Source organism: Abrus precatorius, unplaced genomic scaffold (genome assembly GCF_003935025.1).
Source record: "Abrus precatorius isolate BTA unplaced genomic scaffold, Abrus_2018 Scaffold3, whole genome shotgun sequence".
NCBI classification, from domain to species: Eukaryota; Viridiplantae; Streptophyta; class Magnoliopsida; order Fabales; family Fabaceae; genus Abrus; species Abrus precatorius.
This window is the reverse complement of record NW_020874373.1, coordinates 35,894,167-35,914,014: the sequence shown is the minus strand read 5'-3', so window position 1 is coordinate 35,914,014 and position 19,848 is coordinate 35,894,167. Positions and strand designations below refer to the sequence as shown.

The following is a 19,848-nucleotide window of genomic DNA, read 5'->3' as shown; positions in this document are numbered from 1 at the left end:
CACATGAACTTAAGTGAGATTAATTAGATCACTCATCGCATTAAATAACAATAGGTACTTAGATAAAGCATATATTATATGATGAATAAAGATCAGCATTGTGTAAGACAGTTCAAATATCAGGAAGTACCATTTGTTATTCAACCATTTTAAACATCAGACGTATCTACAAATTCCATCTATATTTTCAAGGATTTAAAGTTTGACAAATCATTTTTGTCATAGAATGTTTTGCTTAAGAACCTGTATTCTAACTTACTACACACTTACCTCTATGCTTTTGCTTAACTCATTCAATTCAATGGAACCACCCTTTTGAATTGTTATTGAATTTGTATCCTGCATATTGCTAGAAGATATATCTGAAATTTGTAAAGGTGGCCTAGCTGGAGAACACAAGACAGGCTTTGGAGGATATGGCACTGACTCAAGTGCTCCTTCTAACATCTCTACTACTTTACTCATTGATGGCCTATCTGATGGATTTATTTGAACACACCATAGACTCACCAAAGTCATCTTTCTTACCTTTTCATTTTCTTCTTCTGTGGTAACCAAACAACTAGAAGGAATATCACCTTGTTCAAGATCCTTGTAAATCCAATCTGGAAAATACATTTCACTCGTATGTGATCCTCCACTATCGTAATTCTTTCTTGCCCCAATCATTTCAAGAATCAACATGCCATAACTATACACATCAGATTTGTGTGAAACTCCACCAAATGTTCGGCTAAGCACTTCAGGTGCAATGTACCCTATAGTTCCTCTTGTGCCCAATATGGACACAATACTCTCTTTCTTTAGACATATTTTTGCTAGTCCAAAGTCAGATATTTTAGGGCAAAAATCTTCATCCAAAAGAATATTTTGGGGTTTGATATCAAGATGCAAAATCCTTGTGTTGCATCCTCTATGCAAGTATTCTAGTCCTCGAGCAATGCCAATACCAATTTGGTACAATGTGTACCAATCCAAATTACAAATAGCATTTGGATAACCACTTTTATATATGAAATTATCCAATGATCCATTAGGCATAAATTCATATATTAGTGCTCTTTTCTCCATGTCATAACAAAAACCCAATAGTGAGACAATGTTTACGTGGGATGTTCTACTAATACTAGCAACTTCATTTATGAATTCTTCTCCATTTCCCTTATTCTCACTAATTACTTTTACTGCAACAGGACGACCATCAGGTAATGTAGCTTTATAGACAACACCATATCCTCCTTGGCCTAGTTTATTTAGAAATGTGTTTGTGATCCTTTTCACTTCTGGATAACTATATCGCTTTGGTGCCAGAGAACCATAACTTTGCATGAAAACCTCCACACTATTGTCAACAAATTTTCTTCTCTTCGTGAAGATCCTTCTTTTTCCAAAACTTAGAAGCCTCTTATGGTAACAAATTATCATAAGAAACACTACTACTCCAAAACCAGCTGCTGATGCACCTGAATGTACAGAAAAAGGGATAAAAATGGACTTGGATCAATTTTAGAAGAACCTTGCCACCGTATTTGGAGACAATAAACATTTATAACTGAAACTACAATTTTTTTATACCTATCGCAATCGTAAGCCTCCGGTTCCTTTTTGAAGATGATCCTACAGGTCAAAATAGAAATAGATATAGATCGATTCAGAAGAGGCTATGAACAATTTATGACTCTCAAAAGTTGTTTTCAATTTATTTCTATAAACTTCTTGGTATAACTTACCTTATCCTAACAAATTCCATTGTTAAATATATAATACAAGTCATTGTTTAAAAAAAACAAAAACTTATTGAATAAGTGGCTAAACAAGCACCCATAATTTGTTACAATAATTCTTATTTATTGTCTAAATATCATTGATGCATTTGCTACTGGACCTCTTTTGGGTTCTGTTATTCCCAGGAGAACATGTATACATTCTAAGATGCACATTTCATATGCATGCATTGTCAATCCCATGAAACTTCTTGCTTTTCTATTCTTGTTGACCTACAATAATTTATTATTTTAGAGGGTGTTACAACTTTACTTATTTTAAGTCTCAATGTTTTTCTATTATACATATGAGAAAAATAATATTTGTACAATTAATGTGTATGATATTTTTCAACAAATTGAAGAGAAAAAGAAAGAGAAGAGAAAAAAAAAAAAGCGACAAAACAATTTTATTGTAGTTAAAAATTTGTTATAAGAATTTATTGTGATAGTAGAATAAATATTTCTAATCTCTGTCTTCAAATACAAGTCTTAAATGCTCAAAGTTTTCAAAAGGGCTTCAGTCGCAAGAATTGTGTTTCCTTTTCTTAGAACTGCTTTTACCAATGAAGTGACGGATTATATCGACTACTCTACTAATCTTTAAAAACAAAAAATAATAAGATTTCTTTGATTATGCATGATCAGTAAACATTGAAGTTTTTGATCATCAATAGAACGTAAGAAAAAAGATAGAGGACATTGCTTAGTGGATCACCATCACTGGCCTGCAGAAGGTAGAGATGGAGATCTTGTGTATGACTATTATTTCTCATCCCTAACTTAAAAATATTGATAAATAATGTAAAGTGATAAGAAAAAAATATGAAAATTAATTTTTAAGATTAGTTTCAAGAATTTAAAAATAATAAGATTTTATTAGAAAGATATGTAATTATTATATAAAAATATAAAAGTGTAATAAACGTTTTCTTTCTTTATTAAAATGTATCATTTTATATCCTTAAATTTAATTTCAAGAGTTGATGTTAACAAAATAAAAAATGATGGAAATGAAACTCTTTGTTTATTATAAGAAAGAAAATGGATGAAAAGAGAAAGAAACTCATAAAAAATGAATAAATTATTTAATATATGAGGAAGATGAAAGAAATTAAAGAATAAGGAAATAAATTTTCCGTGAATAAACAAATGTGCCCCTCATAATTTAATAATTTTTTTCTAATAAAAAATATATTATTAGATGGGATTCCTTAAATAACATATTTTTAAAAAAATTTGTAACATATATAATTTCATACATAGGAGTACGAGAAAATGAATGATATGACATATGTGAGGATCTTTCTGATTGTGAATCACACGAAGTTGGATGAGATCCATCCTTGCAGAAACACTTGAATCCTCCTCCATGGAAGCCACACTCTCCACCAGAAGCAATGCATGTCTTGCACACCTCGTAATTCCCCGTTCACTGTAACCCAAACCCATTATCTAATGCTTCGTTTATTGATCTATTAGGTAAAAATGAAGCTTGGGTTCCAAATATGGGAATCATAACACTCATGCAAAACTCCGAGTACGAGGATCCCATGATGTAATAGACAACTTTGTCAGCATCGCATTTAACATTAAACATATATTTTAGATTTGGAGTTGGATCGCAATCATAAAACTAAGTCACGTTCACAAGCACCCCATAATATTGAACCGGAGTATTATCAAATGTATTGTTATTCGTATCACTCACAAATACACTATCCCAATAATCGTCCCTAGCAACAATGAGTGTTTGTGTTGTGTAGTACCAAAGAAGAATACGGTATTTGATGGAATTGATGGTGATCTTTGGGAAACTACCTTCACATTTGAGCTCCAACTGAGGTTGACCACAATACTGATCTCTATTTCCTCCCCAGAATGGGAATTTGAGGTTTGAAACACTGCTTCCGCAGCTGAAAGTGTTGTTGCACTTTGTGTAGTGATTATCATTCGCATAGAGATATGTTGGAATATTGGTTGAGATGAGGATAGTGACCCAGAAAAAGAAAAGGGAAGATGGGTGAAGCAGAGGTTTCATTCTTCCAAAGGAAAAGAAAAGAAGGTTGGTGTGGGGAGAAGTGAGATGAATGAGGTGTGGGCAAATAAACTCCACGTAGATTATTTATTTTGGGAAGGGAAAAAATATCTTCACATCCTCTAAATGATGTAATTTAAATAAAATAAAATAAAATCACTGTGTGTCTCTAAACATAATGCAAATTTAAATATAAGAGTTCTTACTATAAATAGAATAATCATATGTAAATGTAATCTAGATTTACCTTACCTAATTTCTAACATTTTTGAGTTACTAAATGATGTGTTTCAGTAGAAGATAAAGAGTGATAAAAAAATATGATGAAAAAAGATATTAAGGTAAAAAGCAAAAGAAAATAAAAAATAAATGTAAAAAAATAAGTATAAAAATATAATTATTATTTTAAGAATAGAGTAATAAACTCGCATTTGATAAATAATGTGACTTAATAAGAAAAAGTATATTTTTTTTTTACAAAAAATACTGTATAAATATATGAAATTAATTGTTGTTGACTTTTAACGCATGTAAATTTCCACTGTTTGAATTGATGACTTCACACGCTTGTAAATTTCCAAAGTTTGAAGGTGAGTGAGGGAGACAGCAATGAAGAATAGAGTTGGAAATTTGGAGTAGCTCTTAGATAGCGTGTTGACAAGGTAGTTAAATATCTCACATTTTAGAGTTTTATTATATTTTACTTGCAACCATTTTCGATTTTTATATGTGAAATTATATATGTATATTAGTTATGTATAATTTTTATAAATTAGAAAAAAAGCACAAGATAAAATAAATAACATAAAAGAGAAAAAAATATAAAAATTATTATATGAATAATATTACTCTTTATACTTGATGATGATGATGATTATTTAAAGTCTTGTAATATTATAAATGAACCATGTCAACCTGCGGCCCTCCATCGTAGACAAGCTACTAAGAGGAATGGTTGTCTTCTATATAAAAATAAAATATCATATTTTTTTTAGATAAATTTTTCAAAATTGTTTTTTATTGATTATTATTTTATAAAAATATTTTTATTGGAGATAAAGTATTATATTTGGTAAAAAAAAAGATAATTTTGTTCAAATAATTGATAAATTTAATGTTATTAATAAAGATAATTACATTACATTTATTAATTTCGGTGAAGTTGTTAAAAGAATCTTATTTTCAATATTAAAGGTAAAATTATTTTAATTCCACTTTTTATATCGGTCAATTTTCTTAAAAATAAAATAATTTATAAAAATAGTCAATTTACAAAATAACTATATTGACTTTCTTTAAAAAATATTTTAATAACATTTTCTAACACAATTATTTAACATACTCTTAATTATTAAGTAAAATTTATAAAGTTTATGCAAGTGTTACTTTTAATTTTTATTGAGGTAGAATTTCAAACTAATTAAATAACAATACCAGCGTTACCTGCATGATAACCTATGTTTTGTATTAAAAATAACCCATGTTTTATAAACTACATACTAAACTAGATTAGTGAAAAAAAGATAAAGAGTACTGTGAGAAATGAAGAAACAAGCGTACCCGTGTCAGAAACTGAACATGAAAGTTCATCCTTGCAGAAACATTTGAATTCTCCGTCAAAGCCACACTCTCCACCAGAATCAGTGCATGTCTTGCACGCTTCAGAATTTCCCGTCCATTTCAACCCAAAACCGTTATCTAATGCATCGCTTACTCTATTGGTAGTTACAAGTGAAGAATTGGAATTAAAAATTGGAATCACCACAATCGTGCATGAACCCACCTGGTACGAAGGTCCCAGAACGTAGTAGACAAATTTACCAGAACCGCAGTTTTGAGAATACGGATTCATATTTGGCATTGAAGGGCAATCATAAAACAGTGTCACGTTCTCAAGCAGACCATTATCATACTGAAACGGGGTGTTATCAAACGTGTTGTTTTTAGGATCACTCACGCAGATATTATCCCAGTAATCGTCCCTAGCCACAGTGAGTTGGTTTGTTGTATTATCCCAACCCAGAATACGGTAGTTGATGGCACTGATGTTTATCTTGGGGACATTTTCTTCGCATGCGAGTGCCTCCAATTCAGAATCACCACAATACTTTTCTCTGTTGCCTCCCCAAAAGGGGTATTTGAGGTCTGTGATGCTACTTCCGCAACTAAAAGCCTTATTGCAGTTGGTGTAGTGGCTATGATCATCAGAAAGACATGTTCGAATATTGGTTGAGGTGACAATAGTAACCCCGAACATGAAAATAATTAGAGGTTTCATTGTGTGACACCACAATTATTAAGTCGTAAACTGCACATAGATCATTATATTGGGAATTGAGTTATAAATTAGCCTTTCACTTTGAAGTTTCAACGCGGCAAATTTCCCCAATTAGTTGTTTCTACGAAACCGGCCGGGGCGAAGCAGTGTGACATTGAATTAGAATAACTTTTGCAAAACGCGTGGACTAGGTAGTTTAATTAAATATAATATTTAATTATAGTATTTTTAGTGTTGACTGTAGATAGCTTGAATAAATAACTCTTTCTCAATTTTATATATCAAAGCAAGCTTTATCTCCAATCTTTAATTTTTAAAGTTGAATCTCAAGTTTGACGTTACTTTTAATTATTATTGTTGATATTAGATAAAACATTTGGTCGTTATAGATTGATAAAATGCTCAAAACACAGTCTTCATTAACAAATAAAAAATCCAAATATCAATGATCTTAGCCATACCTGGAGGAGGAGGCTCTTGGGATGGTGGAGGTGCTTTGGCATCTGGTGATGAATTTGAACAAGTTGGTTGATTTGATTTCGAGTCATAACCGCAGATTCCATCTGATTTTACACATTTCTCACATTCTTCAATACCTGCTATCCATTTCACCATAAATCCATCTCTGATTGCCTTCTGTATGTTGGTGAAATCTCTAATATCAACCAATGATGGAGAAACTGGAACTACCACACTTGCTTTGCAAAACATAGGAGGAGGGGAAAACCCAAACTGAGGATAAACATAATCAATAGCTCCATTTAGGTTACAAGGAAGAAGTCCAGCATTTGAAGGAGTGCAACCATAGAAGAGGGTAAGATGCTTATCCTCTGACCCATAAACAAAGAGCTCAGTGTCAAGGCTGGTGTTGAAAAGTTTTGAAGGGCATATTCCTTGTAACTGTAAGTAGTCCACTCTGGTGATTTTCATAGTATGTTCAATTGGGTTGGCCACCAAAACCTGGTAATTGACATTATGGATGGTTATGTAGCTGATATTTTTCATGCAAATGAGATGCAACGAAGGGTGGCCACACCAACTTGGACGGTTATCTCCCCAAAATGGAAAACCAATGTTTCTTATATTCCCACAACTTATCTGATTAGTACAATTCCTATAATAATCGTAGGAGCTTAAATGTGGAGGTATCTGAATTAGTACTAGGAGGATTATGTATTGATAGAGCATAGGGATAAGAGGCAGGTGAATAAGCAAAGAAGCCATTGGGAGAGTGCAAAGATGAAGTCTGCAACAATGTATTCTATGTGAAGTTAACATTATTTTATGATGGAAATTGCTTTCAAAGAAATAGACAGTAATTGTGATTTGTGCATAATTTTGGATGTTTAGGTTGGCTAAAGAATGAGCTGTGGGCCAATTAGGCATTTATATCCGTGTAGACGTCGTTAAGTGAATTTTAAACAATATTATTATCATCCGCAAGGTATTCATGGGTAGCCGTGAATATTTATTAAAAAATATTCTAGATTTTTTTTTAAAGAAAATAACCTAATATAAATTAATTTATATATCAATTATAATTAGAATAAAAAATAAAGAGCCTAAGTAATAAAAGTAGTATAATATTTTGTTACAATAATAAAAATATGATATTAAATTAAATATGATAATACAATATTTAAATATACATAATAATATTTTAATAATTTTACCCATAAATACGGTTAATTTTGCCATCGATATAGCCGAAAACTCCACGTAGCCGATTATTTTGGGAAGGGAAAAAAATATCTTCACATCCTCTAAATGATGTAATTTGTTTGAAAAATTAAAATCACGGTGTTTAAATATAAGACTTCTTACTTAAATAGAATAATCACACGTATGTAGATGTAACGTAGTTTTACATTATTTTCTAACATTTTGGAGTTACTAAATGATGTGATTTTAGTAAAATATAAAAAATTGATTAAAAAAAAATAAAATTTTTGACTTTTAAATAATATTTATGACACACTCTTTTTGTTTATTAATTTTTTATTATTAATATTATTATACTTTAATTTTATATTTTTATATTATAAATATTTATTTTTCATAAAATATTATTTTTAAAAATATAAAATTAATGTTGTGAAGGTGGGTGAGGGAGACAGCAATAAAGAATAGAGTTGGAAATTTGAAGTAGCTCTTAGCGTGTTGACTAGGCAGTCAAATTTCTCATAACATTTTAGAGTAATTTATTATATTTTATTCAGAATCATTTTTAATTTTTATATGAGAAATTATATTTGTATATTGACTATGTATATTGTTTTATAAATAAGAAAAAATCATAGGATAAAATAAATAATATAACAGAGAAAAAAAAAGCATACAAAAATTATTATATGAGTAATATTACTCTATATACTTGACGATGGCTGTTATTGTCTTGGAAGCTACTGAGAGGGACGCTAACCATGTCACATAGATCTTAAATATAAGAATAAAATATTATGATATTTTTACATAACATTTTTACAAATTGTTTTTTGTATTGATTATTTTTTATAAAAATATTTTTAACCCATGTTTTATTACCTACGTACTAAACTAGAATTTGTAGAAATAAACATAAGAGGTCTCATTATGAACTTGGGCTGTGCTAGATGGGGCCACCATGTGAGGTCTCGATTTTAGCTTTCTTATCGTTTAGAAGTTAGAAGTATTTAATACACTTCATTAAATAATTTTAATTGTTCTAAAAATAAATAAATGCTTTTGTATGAAATATATTCTATTTTCAATTAAAAAAATCTTTTTTATCAAGAATGAAATTAGAAGTTTTATCAAAGGCTTAGGATCTAACCTACGTTGGGTCTTGCCTTGCTTAGGCTTTTGCACTAAATAAGCCATATCCAAATTAATTTATAAGCTTATTTAACCAAAAAATAATAATCTTACACCATCTAAAACCTTTTTATGCTCAATAAATATTTTTATTTAAATAAATATAAATAATATATTAACATTATTATTATTTTATTATAATAATATTTTATATAACGCCTTGAAATTATGATTTTCATTCATTTATTTAAAGCTTTAAGTTTGTCAATTTATTAGAGTTATATTATTCCTATTTTTTTACAGCAAGTTTTACTAATAAATGCCAAATGAGCTTTTTTTTTCTTTGTTATCGGTACTAGTTATTGAAACTAAAAGAGTTTACAACGAATTATAATGTTCTTAATTACTCGTGTTATAAATATACTTTATCTGGTGATGCAATTTATCGTGTAATGTAAATGTTTAAATATTTGCAATTTAATAGCAATTTTTTATTTATGTTTGATGTAACATGTCATATTATAAAACAATAAAGTAGGGTGACAGTATTAATTTTTAAATTTTATAAAATTAATTTATTGTGAGAATTTAAATTAAATAGTTGAATTAAAAAAAATTAGTAAAAAGTTATTGAAAAGAAAGTTTTATAAAGTTTAACACTTAATGACATTGAATCTTATTGTTGTTTTGTGATACACTTCGCGTGCATGCTTTGCCATTCATGCATTCAGTTTCATTCTTCCACTCACCGAGCCTTGCGAATAAGTTGCTTGAATATTATATACAATCAAGTTTTTTTCTTTTTCTTCATATTTTAATTGTCACAAAAAGATTATACCGGTGTTTATATCTTCAAATTTCATTCCAAAATTTTCAGAATTTTTATTTTTATCAACTTCAGATTTGATTACTATTATAGTAGTTTAAATCTTCATGTTTCACTCTTCTTAACTTCACGTGGTTGAGTGATAAACTAAAACGTGCGCCATTTGAGTGAATAATGTTTCTCAATTTTGTTTTTCAACGGTCACAAGGCTCACATCTGCATTTCTATAAATGTTTGGCAAATAAACAGTATAAATGAGACCACATGAACTTAAGTGAGATTAATCAGATCACTCATCGCATTAAATAACAATAGGTACTTAGATAAAGCATAGATTTTATGATGAATAAAGATCAGCATTGTGTAAGACAGTTCAAATATCAGGAAGTACCATTTCTTATTCCACCATTTTAAACATCAGACGGATCTACAAATTCCATCCATATTTTCAAGGGTTTAAAGTTTGACAAATCATTTTTGACATACAATGTTTTGCTTAAGAACCTGTATTCTAATTTATTACACACTTACTTCTATGCTTTTGCTTAATTCATTCAATTCAATGGAACCATCCTTTTGAATTGTTATTGAATTTGTATCCTGCATATTGGTGGAAGATGTATCTGAAATTTGTAAAGGTGGCCTAGCTGGAGAACACAAGACAGGCTTTGGAGGATATGGCACTGACTCAAGTGCTCCTTCTAACATCTCTACTACTTTAGTCATTGACGGCCTATCTGATGGATTTATTTGAACACACCATAGACTCACCAAAGTCATCTTTCTTACCTTTTCATTTTCTTCTTCTGTGGCAACCAAACAACTGGAAGGAATATCACCTTGTTCAAGATCCTTGTAAATCCAATCTGGAAAATACATTTCACTCGTATGTGATCCTCCACTATCATAATTCTTTCTTGCTCCAATCATTTCAAGAATCAACATGCCATAACTATACACATCAGATTTGTGTGAAACTCCACCAAATAATCGGCTAAGCACTTCAGGTGCAATGTACCCTATAGTTCCTCTTGTGCCCAATATGGATACAATACTCTCTTTCCTTAGACATATTTTTGCTAGTCCAAAGTCAGATATTTTAGGGCGAAAATCTTCATCCAAAAGAATATTTTGGGGTTTGATATCAAGATGCAAAATCCTTGTGTTACATCCTCTATGCAAGTATTCTAGTCCTCGAGCAATGCCAATTCCAATTTGGTACAATGTGTACCAATCCAAATTACAAATAGCATTTGGATAACCACTTTTATATATGAAATTATCCAATGATCCATTAGGCATAAATTCATATATTAGTGCTCTTTTCTCCATCTCATAACAAAAACCCAATAGTGAGACAATGTTTACGTGGGATGTTCTACTAATACTAGCAACTTCATTTATGAATTCTTCTCCATTTCCCATAGTCTCATTAATTACTTTTACTGCAACAGGACGACCATCAGATAATGTAGCTTTATAGACGACACCATATCCTCCTTGGCCTAGTTTATTTAGAAATGTTTTGGTGATCCTTTTCACTTCTGGATAACTATATCGCTTTGGTGCCAAAGAACCATAACTCTTCATGAAAACCTCCACACTATCGTCAACAAATTTTCTTCTCTTTATGAAGATCCTTCTTTTTCCAAAACTTAGACGCCTCTTATGGTAACAAATTATCATAAGAAACACTACTACTACTCCTCCAAAACCAGCTGTTGATGCACCTGTATGTACAGAAAAAGGGATAAAAATGGACTTGGATCAATTTTAGAAGAACCTTGCCACCGTATTTGGGGACAATAAACATTATAACTGAAACTACACTTTTTTTTTTTTTACCTATCGCAATCGTAAGCCTCCGGTTCCTTTTTGAAGATGATCCTATACGGTTCAAAATAGAAATAGATATAGATCAATTCAGAAGAGGCTATGAACAGTTTATGACTCTCAAAAGTTGTTTTCAATTTATTTCTATAAACTTCTTGGTATAACTTACCTTATCTTAATAAATTCCATTGTTAAATATATAATACACAAGTCATTGTTTTTTTTTTAAAAAAAACTTATTGAATAAGTGGCTAAACAAGCAGTTATCCAAATGCACCCATAATTTATTACAATCATGCTTATTTATTGTCTAAAAATCATTGATGCATTTGCTACTGGACCTCTTTTGGGTTCCGTTATTCCCAGGATAACATGTATACCCTCTAAGATGCACAATTTCATATGCATGCATTGTCAATCCCATGAAACTTCTTGCTTTTCTACTCTTGTTGATCTACAATAATTTATTATTTTAGACTTTACTTATTTTAAGCCTCGATGTTTTTCTATCATACATATGAGAAAAATAATATTTGTACAATTAATGTGTATGATATTTTTCAACAAATTGAAGAGAGAAAGGAAGAGAAGAGAAATAAAAAAGCGACAAAATGAAGAAAGATAAAAAATTTTATTGCAGTTAAAAATTTGTTATAAGAATTTATTGTGATAGTAGAATAACTCTAAATATTTCTAATCTCTGGTTTCAAATACAAGTCTTAAATGCTCAAAGTTTTCAAAAGGGCTTCAGTCGCATGAATTGTGTTTCCTTTTCTTAGAACTGCTTTTACCAATGAAATGACGGATTATATCGACTACTCTGCCAATCTTTAAAAACAAAAAATAATAAGATTTTTTTATTATGCATGATCAGTAAACGTTGAAGTTTTTGATCATCAATAGAATGTAAGAAAAAAGATAGAGGACATTGCTTAGTGGATCACCATCACTGGCCTGCAGAAGGTAGAGATGCAGATCCTGTGCATGACTATTATTTCTGTCAATCTTGTGATTTATTCTTGAGTAATCTATAATATTTTATACTTGTTAAATGTCAATTGAAGGATTATTTGGTATTGTAATAGATTTAGATGGAGTTTGAAATTATTTTAAAAAAAAAAGTGAACAGTACCGTATGAACAGTGTCAATGAATACTAAAACTGCCTATAAATAGTGCAAACCGCGTACAAACCATGTATGAACAATAAAAATTGTGTATGTACAGTGACATCATCTTGACGTCACATACGCGTATAGTGCGCGTACAATACGTGTGCACAGTGTTTCCGGCGTGAATAGTGTCCTGAACAGTGTTTCCGACGTGAACAGTAAGGCAGTGAACAATGTTTCCAGCGATAAATAGTAAATTTTGAAAATTTTCTATAAAAAAGGGATTTCACACGAAATTTTCATTTCTTTACTCCTATACAAGGTTCTCAAAGGTTCCAAGGCCATATACCACCATTTTCTCTCATATTAAACCCTCATAACTTAGATTTCTTGCTAGATCTGAGATTCTACGTCTATTCTGAGGAATTTGAAGTAAGTTTCTTTAAGTTTGAAGCTAGATTTACTGTTCATTTCTCTTCTCCTTCTCTTTCTCATAGAAGTTCATGGTGTTGTTAAGAGAAACTTCGTTCTAAAGCCAAATCTTCGGTGCATCTTGTTATAAAACAATTAATATTCGGTAGATCTAGTGTGAATCATCGTTCTGAGGTAAGGAGAGCTTACTTTAACCTATGAACTACGTTTTGAACGGTTTAATATGCTATTTCAAGATGCTTTGATATAATTTTGTTAGATATATTAAATAAAAGTTATTTTTTAAGCTGTAACTACTGTTAATTGATTTAAAATGCTGAGATTTTAGCTGATATATTATAAACTTACCTTAGTTGAGCTTTTAAAATAATTTTGGTGGTGTGCATCATGCTGAGATATATGATTTGCATCATTATAGAGCCGAGTTACATGTTTAAGTGGGTAGACGTGTAACGGTAAGTTCATGCTGAGCTGTTGTGCTGTCTGGATCTAGATACCGGAATGGGTCACTCCCGGACTGGCTCAGTTCCTTCTGGATTACTTAAGCTGTGAAACCAGTCAAAAATCGTTTTCATACTGTGCATTAGATGGGCCAGTAATGCATGGGGCTGTTGCTGTGAGTAATGTTTTGTTATATATATATATATATATATATATATGTATGATTTTAGTTTATTTTTGTAAGCTCACCCTTGCATTTCTTTCTATGTCGTTGTATACGTGTGTACTGCGATGATCGTACTGTGGTATGTGAGCAGATATAGCAGGTGTTGCATCTACTTCACAGACTGAGGGGCCAGTGAAGAAATGTTAGAAGCTGGAGTCGAGTAATATTGCATTAAAGTCATTTTTCTTTATATTTTGAGAACTCATGTAGAGAGAGATACGTAGTATAATTTTGGATATTTTGAATATTATGAACTAAATATAATATTATATTATTTTATTAGATATTTTTATTAAGAAACTTTATTTTATTTTGAATGAGGAGTAAATTTTATACTTATATTCTCTATTATTTATTTATCTTAAATAAGTATGAAATGTAGAAACAATGTTCTCGGTTTCTTATAAAAGGAGTCGTGACAATTTCCCATCCCTAACTTAAAAATATTGATAAATAATGTAAAGTGATAAGAAAAAAAATATGAATATTAATTTTTAAGATTGGTTTCAAGAATTTAAAAATAATAAGATTTCATTAGAAAGATATATAGTTATTATTTAAAAATATAAAAGTGTAATAAACATTTTCTTTCTTTATAAAAGTGTATCATTTTATATACTTAAATTTAATTTCAAGAGTTGATGTAAACAACATAAAAATGATGGAAATGAAACTCTTTGTTTATTATAAGAAAGAAAATGGATGAAAATAGAAAGAAACTCATAAAAAATGAATAAATTATTTAATATATGATATATGAGGAAGATGAAAGAAATTAAAGAATCAGGAAATAAATTTTCCTTGAATAAACAAATGTGCCCCTCATAATTTAATAATTTTTTTCTAATAAAAAATATATTATGAGATGAGATTCCTTAAATAACATCTTTTAAAAAAAATTCTAACATATAATTTCATACATAGGAGTACGAGAAAATGAATGATATGACATATGTGAGGATCTTTCTGATTGTGATTCACACGAAGTTGGATGAGATCCATCCTTGCAGAAACACTTGAATCCTCCTCCATGGAAGCCACACTCTCCACCAGAAGCAATGCATGTCTTGCACACCTCGTAATTCCCCGTTCACTGTAACCCAAACCCATTATCTAATGCTTCGTTTATTGATCTATTAGGTAAAAATGAAGCTTGGGTTCCAAATATGGGAATCATAACACTCATGCAAAACTCCGAGTACGAGGATCCCATGATGTAATAGACAACTTTGTCAGCATCACATTTAACATTAAACATATTTTGTGGATTTGGGGTTGGATCGCAATCATAAAATTAAACAAAGTCACATTCACAAGCACACCATAATATTGAAACGGAGTGTTATCAAATGTATTGTTCGTTGTATCACTCACACATTCACTATCCCAATAATCTGTAGTCCCAAAGAAGAATATGGTATTTGATGGAATTGATGGTGATCTTTGGGAAACTACCTTGACATTTGAGCTCCAACTGAGGTTGACCACAATGCTGATCTCTATTTCCTCCCCAGAATGGGTATTTGAGGTTTGAAACACTGCTTCCGCAGCTGAAAGTGTTGTTGCATTTTGTGTAGTGATTATCATTCGCATAGAGATATGTTGGAATATTGGTTGAGATGAGGGTAATGAGGCAGAAAAGAAAAGAGAAGATGGGTGAAGCAGAGGTTTCATTCTTCGAAAGGAAAAGCAAAGAAGGTTAGGTGGCGTGGGCCAATAAACTCCACATAGTTGATTTATTTTGGGAAGGGAAAAAATATCTTCACATCCCCTAAATGATGTGCTTTTTTTAAAATAAATTAAAATGTCTCTAAATGCAAATTTCAATATAAGACTTCTTATCAAATTGAATGATCATACATATATAAATGTAATGTAGTTTTACGAGTACTTTCTAACATTTTTTAGTTCCTAAATGATGAGATTTTAGTAGAAGATAAAAAGTGAAAAATATATAATAAAAAGAATGAGAAAAAAATAAATGTAAAAAATAAGTATTTAAGAATTGAGTAATAAACTCGTGTTTGACTTTTACATAATATTTATGAGACTCTTTTTTATTAATTTTAATTTTAATTTTATTATACTTTAAATGTATATTTTTATATTATAAACAGTTAAAATTAATCTTTAAAGTTAATGTTATATTTTTGTTAATAGAAGTGAAAAAAATAGATAAAAAGAGAAAAGAGAGTTTAAAAAAAATGATAAATAATGTGACTTAATAAGAAAAAATTATAAAAAATTAAAAATAAAAATACTGTATAGATATATGATTTTAATTGCTCTTGACTTTTAATGCATGCAAATTTCCACTGTTTGACTTCTAACGCATGTAAATTTCCATAGTTTGAAGGTGAGTGAGAGACACAGCAATGAAGAACAGAGTTGGAACTTTGGAATAGCTCTTAGATAGCGTGTTGACTAGGCAGTTAAATATCTCATGCTATTGTAGAATAATTTATTATATTAGACTTAGAATCATTTTCAATTTTATATGAGAAATTATATTTGTATATTGACTATGTATATTTTTTTATAAATAAGAAAAAAACATAAGATAACAAAGACGAAAAAGTATATAAAAAATTATTATATGAATAATATTACTCTTTATACTTGATGATGATGGTTATTATTTAAAGTCTTGTAATATTATAAATGAACCATGTCAACATGCAGCCCTCCATTGTAGGTAAGCTACTGAGAGGAATGGTAACCATGCCACAAAGTTCTTATATATAAACATAAAATATTATGATTTTTTTAGATAAAATTTTTAAAATTTGTTTTTTATTGATTAGTATTTTATAAAAATATTTTTATTGGAGATAAAATATTGAATTTAGTAAAAAATAGAGTAAAATAATAGGTCTCAATAATTTTAGAAAAAATATCCAAATAATTGATAAATTTAATGTTTTTAATAAAGATAATTATATTTATAAATTACAGTGAAGTTGTTAAAAGAATCTTATTTTCAATATTAAAAGTAGTATTATTTTAATTCCACATTTTATGATGGGTCAATTTTTTAAAAATAAAAATAATTTATAAAAGTAATCAGTTTACAAAATAACTATATTGACTTTTAAAAAAAATATTTTAACAATATATTTTCTAACACACTTATTCTAATATATTCTTAGTTATTAAATAAAATTTATTAAAATTGGTAAAGTTTATGTAAATTCTACTTTTAATTTTTTTTTGAGATAAAATTCAAACTCTAATTGAATAACTATACTACCACCTACGGTTTTTTTATTAAAAATAACCCATGTTTTATTAACTACATACCAAATTAGGATTAGTGTAAAATACATAGAGTACTGTGAGAAATGAAGAAGCAAGCTTACCTGAAACTGGACATGAAATTGTTTGAGGTCCATCCTTGCAGAAACATTTGAATTGTCCATCAAAGCCACACACTCCACCAGAATCAGAGCATGTCTTGCACTGTTCATAATTTCCCGTCCATTTCAACCCAAAACCGGTATCTAATGCATCGCTTACTCTATTGGTAGTTACAAGTGCAGAATTGGAATTAAAAATGGGAATCACCACAATCGTGCATGAACCCACCTGGTACGAAGGTCCCAGAACGTAATAGACAACTCTACCACCACCGCAGTTTTGAGAAAACGGATTCACATTTGGCATTGAAGAGCAATTATAAAACAGTGTCACGTTCTCAAGCATAAGATAATCAACCTGAAACAGGGTGTTATCAAACGTGTTGTTTTTAGGATCACTCACGCAGATATTATCCCAGTAATCGTCCCTAGCCACAGTGAGTTGGTTTGTTGTAGTATCCCAACCCAGAATACGGTATTTGATGGCATTGATGCTTATCTTGGGGACACTTTCTTCGCATGTGAGTGCCTCCAATCCAGGATCACCACAATACTTTTCTCTGTTGTCTCCCCAAAAGGGGTATCTGAGGTTTGAGATAGTGCTGTTTCCGCAGCTAAAAGCCTTATTGCAGTTGGTGTAGTGGCTATCATCATCACAAAGGATTGTTGTAATATTTATTGAGATGACAATAGTAAACCAAAACATGAAAATAATCAGAGGTTTCATTGTGTTGCACCACAATAATTAAGTCCTAAACTGAGCATAGATCATTATATTGGGAATTGAGTTATAAATTAGCCTTTCACTTTGACGTTTCAACGCAGCAAATTTCAACAATCAGTTGTTTCTACGAAACTAGCCGGGGCGAAACAGTGTGACATAGAATCAGAATAACTGTAGCAAAACGAGTGTTGACTCTAGATAGCTTGGATAAACTCTTTCTCAATTGTATATATAAAAGCAACCTTCTATCTCTAATATTTAATTTGTAAAGTTGAATCTCAATTTTGACTTTTAATAATTATTTGTCTATATCACTCAGACTGTTTTTTTTCCAAATCTTGTGATATAATTCTCATAAAAACTATACAAAGCTTACTCCATATTGACACTAGAGATGAATAGTGCAGCAGTTAGTAGGTTAAAGAGATGTTTTACACTTGTTTTGCGTCCCATGTTAAGATCTCACTTTAATTGAAAATTATGACTAAAATACTTCTTAATTATAAGGCCATTAAGACAAACCTCTTCTTTTGAGCTAGTTTTTTTTTTAAAGTAATTTAAGCTCAGCTTTCTTTTTAATATATCATTCCTAAGTGTTGTGCACGTGTGTAGGCTAGTTATTTCTATGTGGTTTCTCATTAGTGGTGTAACTCTTTCTTGAATTCTCTCTTCAATCCCACTTCTAGCTTGATGCGATAGTTAAGTTCACTTCAAACATATTTTGGTTCGCTTTTTTATTGCCCAACTACTGGAAGCTTTGAATGGTCTTAATTTTGCGTGAGAATTGAACTGTAACAATGTCATTTTTATAGATATTGTCAAACCACGATGAATTTATTTTGCAATAACTTTGTATGGTAACTTAATTATTACTTACAATTTATTAAAAACTATGAAAATGATGAGAATCTCACTTTTTCTCACTCCTAATTTAATGTTTTTGTCGTGTATTTTTATAAAAATGTGAAAAGTGTGTTTCAATAGTTAATCTTCACGGTAATATCTCTGCCTTAGTGCATTGTTTGCAATGTATTATTGAATATGGATAGTTAAGCTTTGTTTGAGAGTTTGAAAAGAGAGAAAGAAGAAAAATTTAAAAGAAGAAAGAGAAAGAAAGTTAAACTCCGTTTTTATTTAGATGTTTAATATTAAGAAAAGAGTGTTAAAGGATTTAATTATATAAATAATTTTAAAATTAATATTTTAATTTTTTAATTTTTTTTAAAAAAAATTATCACTTAAAAAGTTAACATTTTTTTTAAAAAAAAGTTAAAATCTAAATAATATAAAAGAGTGGAAAAGAAAAAATTCTCTAAAATAGAGAAATTCAAAAAACAAATTTTTAAAAAGTTTTAGAGAGTTTAAGAAAATTTCTCAAAATTTTTCTTTCCTAATTAAGTAACTTTTAATCAAGATTAAATCCTTTATCTCTCCTCCTATCCCTTTTTCGAACTCCTAAACATAGCTTTAGACTCGTTCAAGGAAAGCATAGTACTTAAATGCCCATGAAGACTTCTTGGTTAACTTGTGGATTTGGCACAGCGTGAGGTCTCGTTATGAACCTGTGCTTGCTAGATAGAGTCACGATCTGAGGTGTGGATTTTAGCTTTCTTACTGTTTAGAAGTTAGAAATGATCATTTTTTATGCAGTTTTTTTTTTCCTATTAATGATTATTTTAACAAATTTGGCTTAGAAGTATTTAATACACTTCATTAAATAATTTTAATTGTTCTAAAAATAAATAAATGTTTTTATATGAAATATATTCTATTTTCAATTAAAAAATCTATTTTTCAAGAATTTAATTAGAAGTTTTATCGAAGGCTTAGGATCTAACCTACGTTGGGTCTTGCCTTACTTAGGCTTTTGCACTAAATAAGCCATATCCAAATTATTTTAAAAGTTTATTTAACCAAAAAAAAAATTCTTACACCATCTAAAACCTTTTTATGCTTAATAAATAATTTTATTTAAATAAATACAAATAATATACTAACATTATTAATTTTTATTATAATAATATTTT

General features: G+C 29.6%; 2 protein-coding genes across 3 annotated transcripts; both read right to left on the bottom strand.

Annotated features, from left to right (window-relative positions):
* Positions 1 to 21: 21 nt before the first annotated feature.
* Positions 22 to 7,396, bottom strand: LOC113862949 (LEAF RUST 10 DISEASE-RESISTANCE LOCUS RECEPTOR-LIKE PROTEIN KINASE-like 2.8). Of its 2 annotated transcripts, XM_027496270.1 has the most exons (4): positions 6,541 to 7,396; positions 5,362 to 5,996; positions 1,576 to 1,617; positions 22 to 1,463 (listed from the first exon to the last, which is right to left on the bottom strand). In XM_027496270.1, the coding sequence occupies exons 2-4, from the start codon at positions 5,660 to 5,662 to the stop codon at positions 259 to 261; spliced, it is 1,548 nt and encodes a 515-aa protein (XP_027352071.1). In that variant the 5' UTR covers positions 5,663 to 5,996; positions 6,541 to 7,396; the 3' UTR covers positions 22 to 258. The 2 variants fall into 2 exon arrangements, with proteins under 2 accessions (XP_027352071.1, XP_027352070.1); XM_027496269.1 differs by lacking the exon at positions 6,541 to 7,396 and having other exon boundaries at positions 5,362 to 6,127.
* On the bottom strand, positions 6,482 to 17,824 carry LOC113862598 (LEAF RUST 10 DISEASE-RESISTANCE LOCUS RECEPTOR-LIKE PROTEIN KINASE-like 2.5). Its single transcript, XM_027495675.1, has 5 exons — positions 17,396 to 17,824; positions 17,101 to 17,326; positions 11,544 to 11,585; positions 10,230 to 11,428; positions 6,482 to 7,177 (listed from the first exon to the last, which is right to left on the bottom strand). The coding sequence occupies exons 1-5, from the start codon at positions 17,822 to 17,824 to the stop codon at positions 6,482 to 6,484; spliced, it is 2,592 nt and encodes an 863-aa protein (XP_027351476.1).
* Positions 17,825 to 19,848: the final 2,024 nt, after the last annotated feature.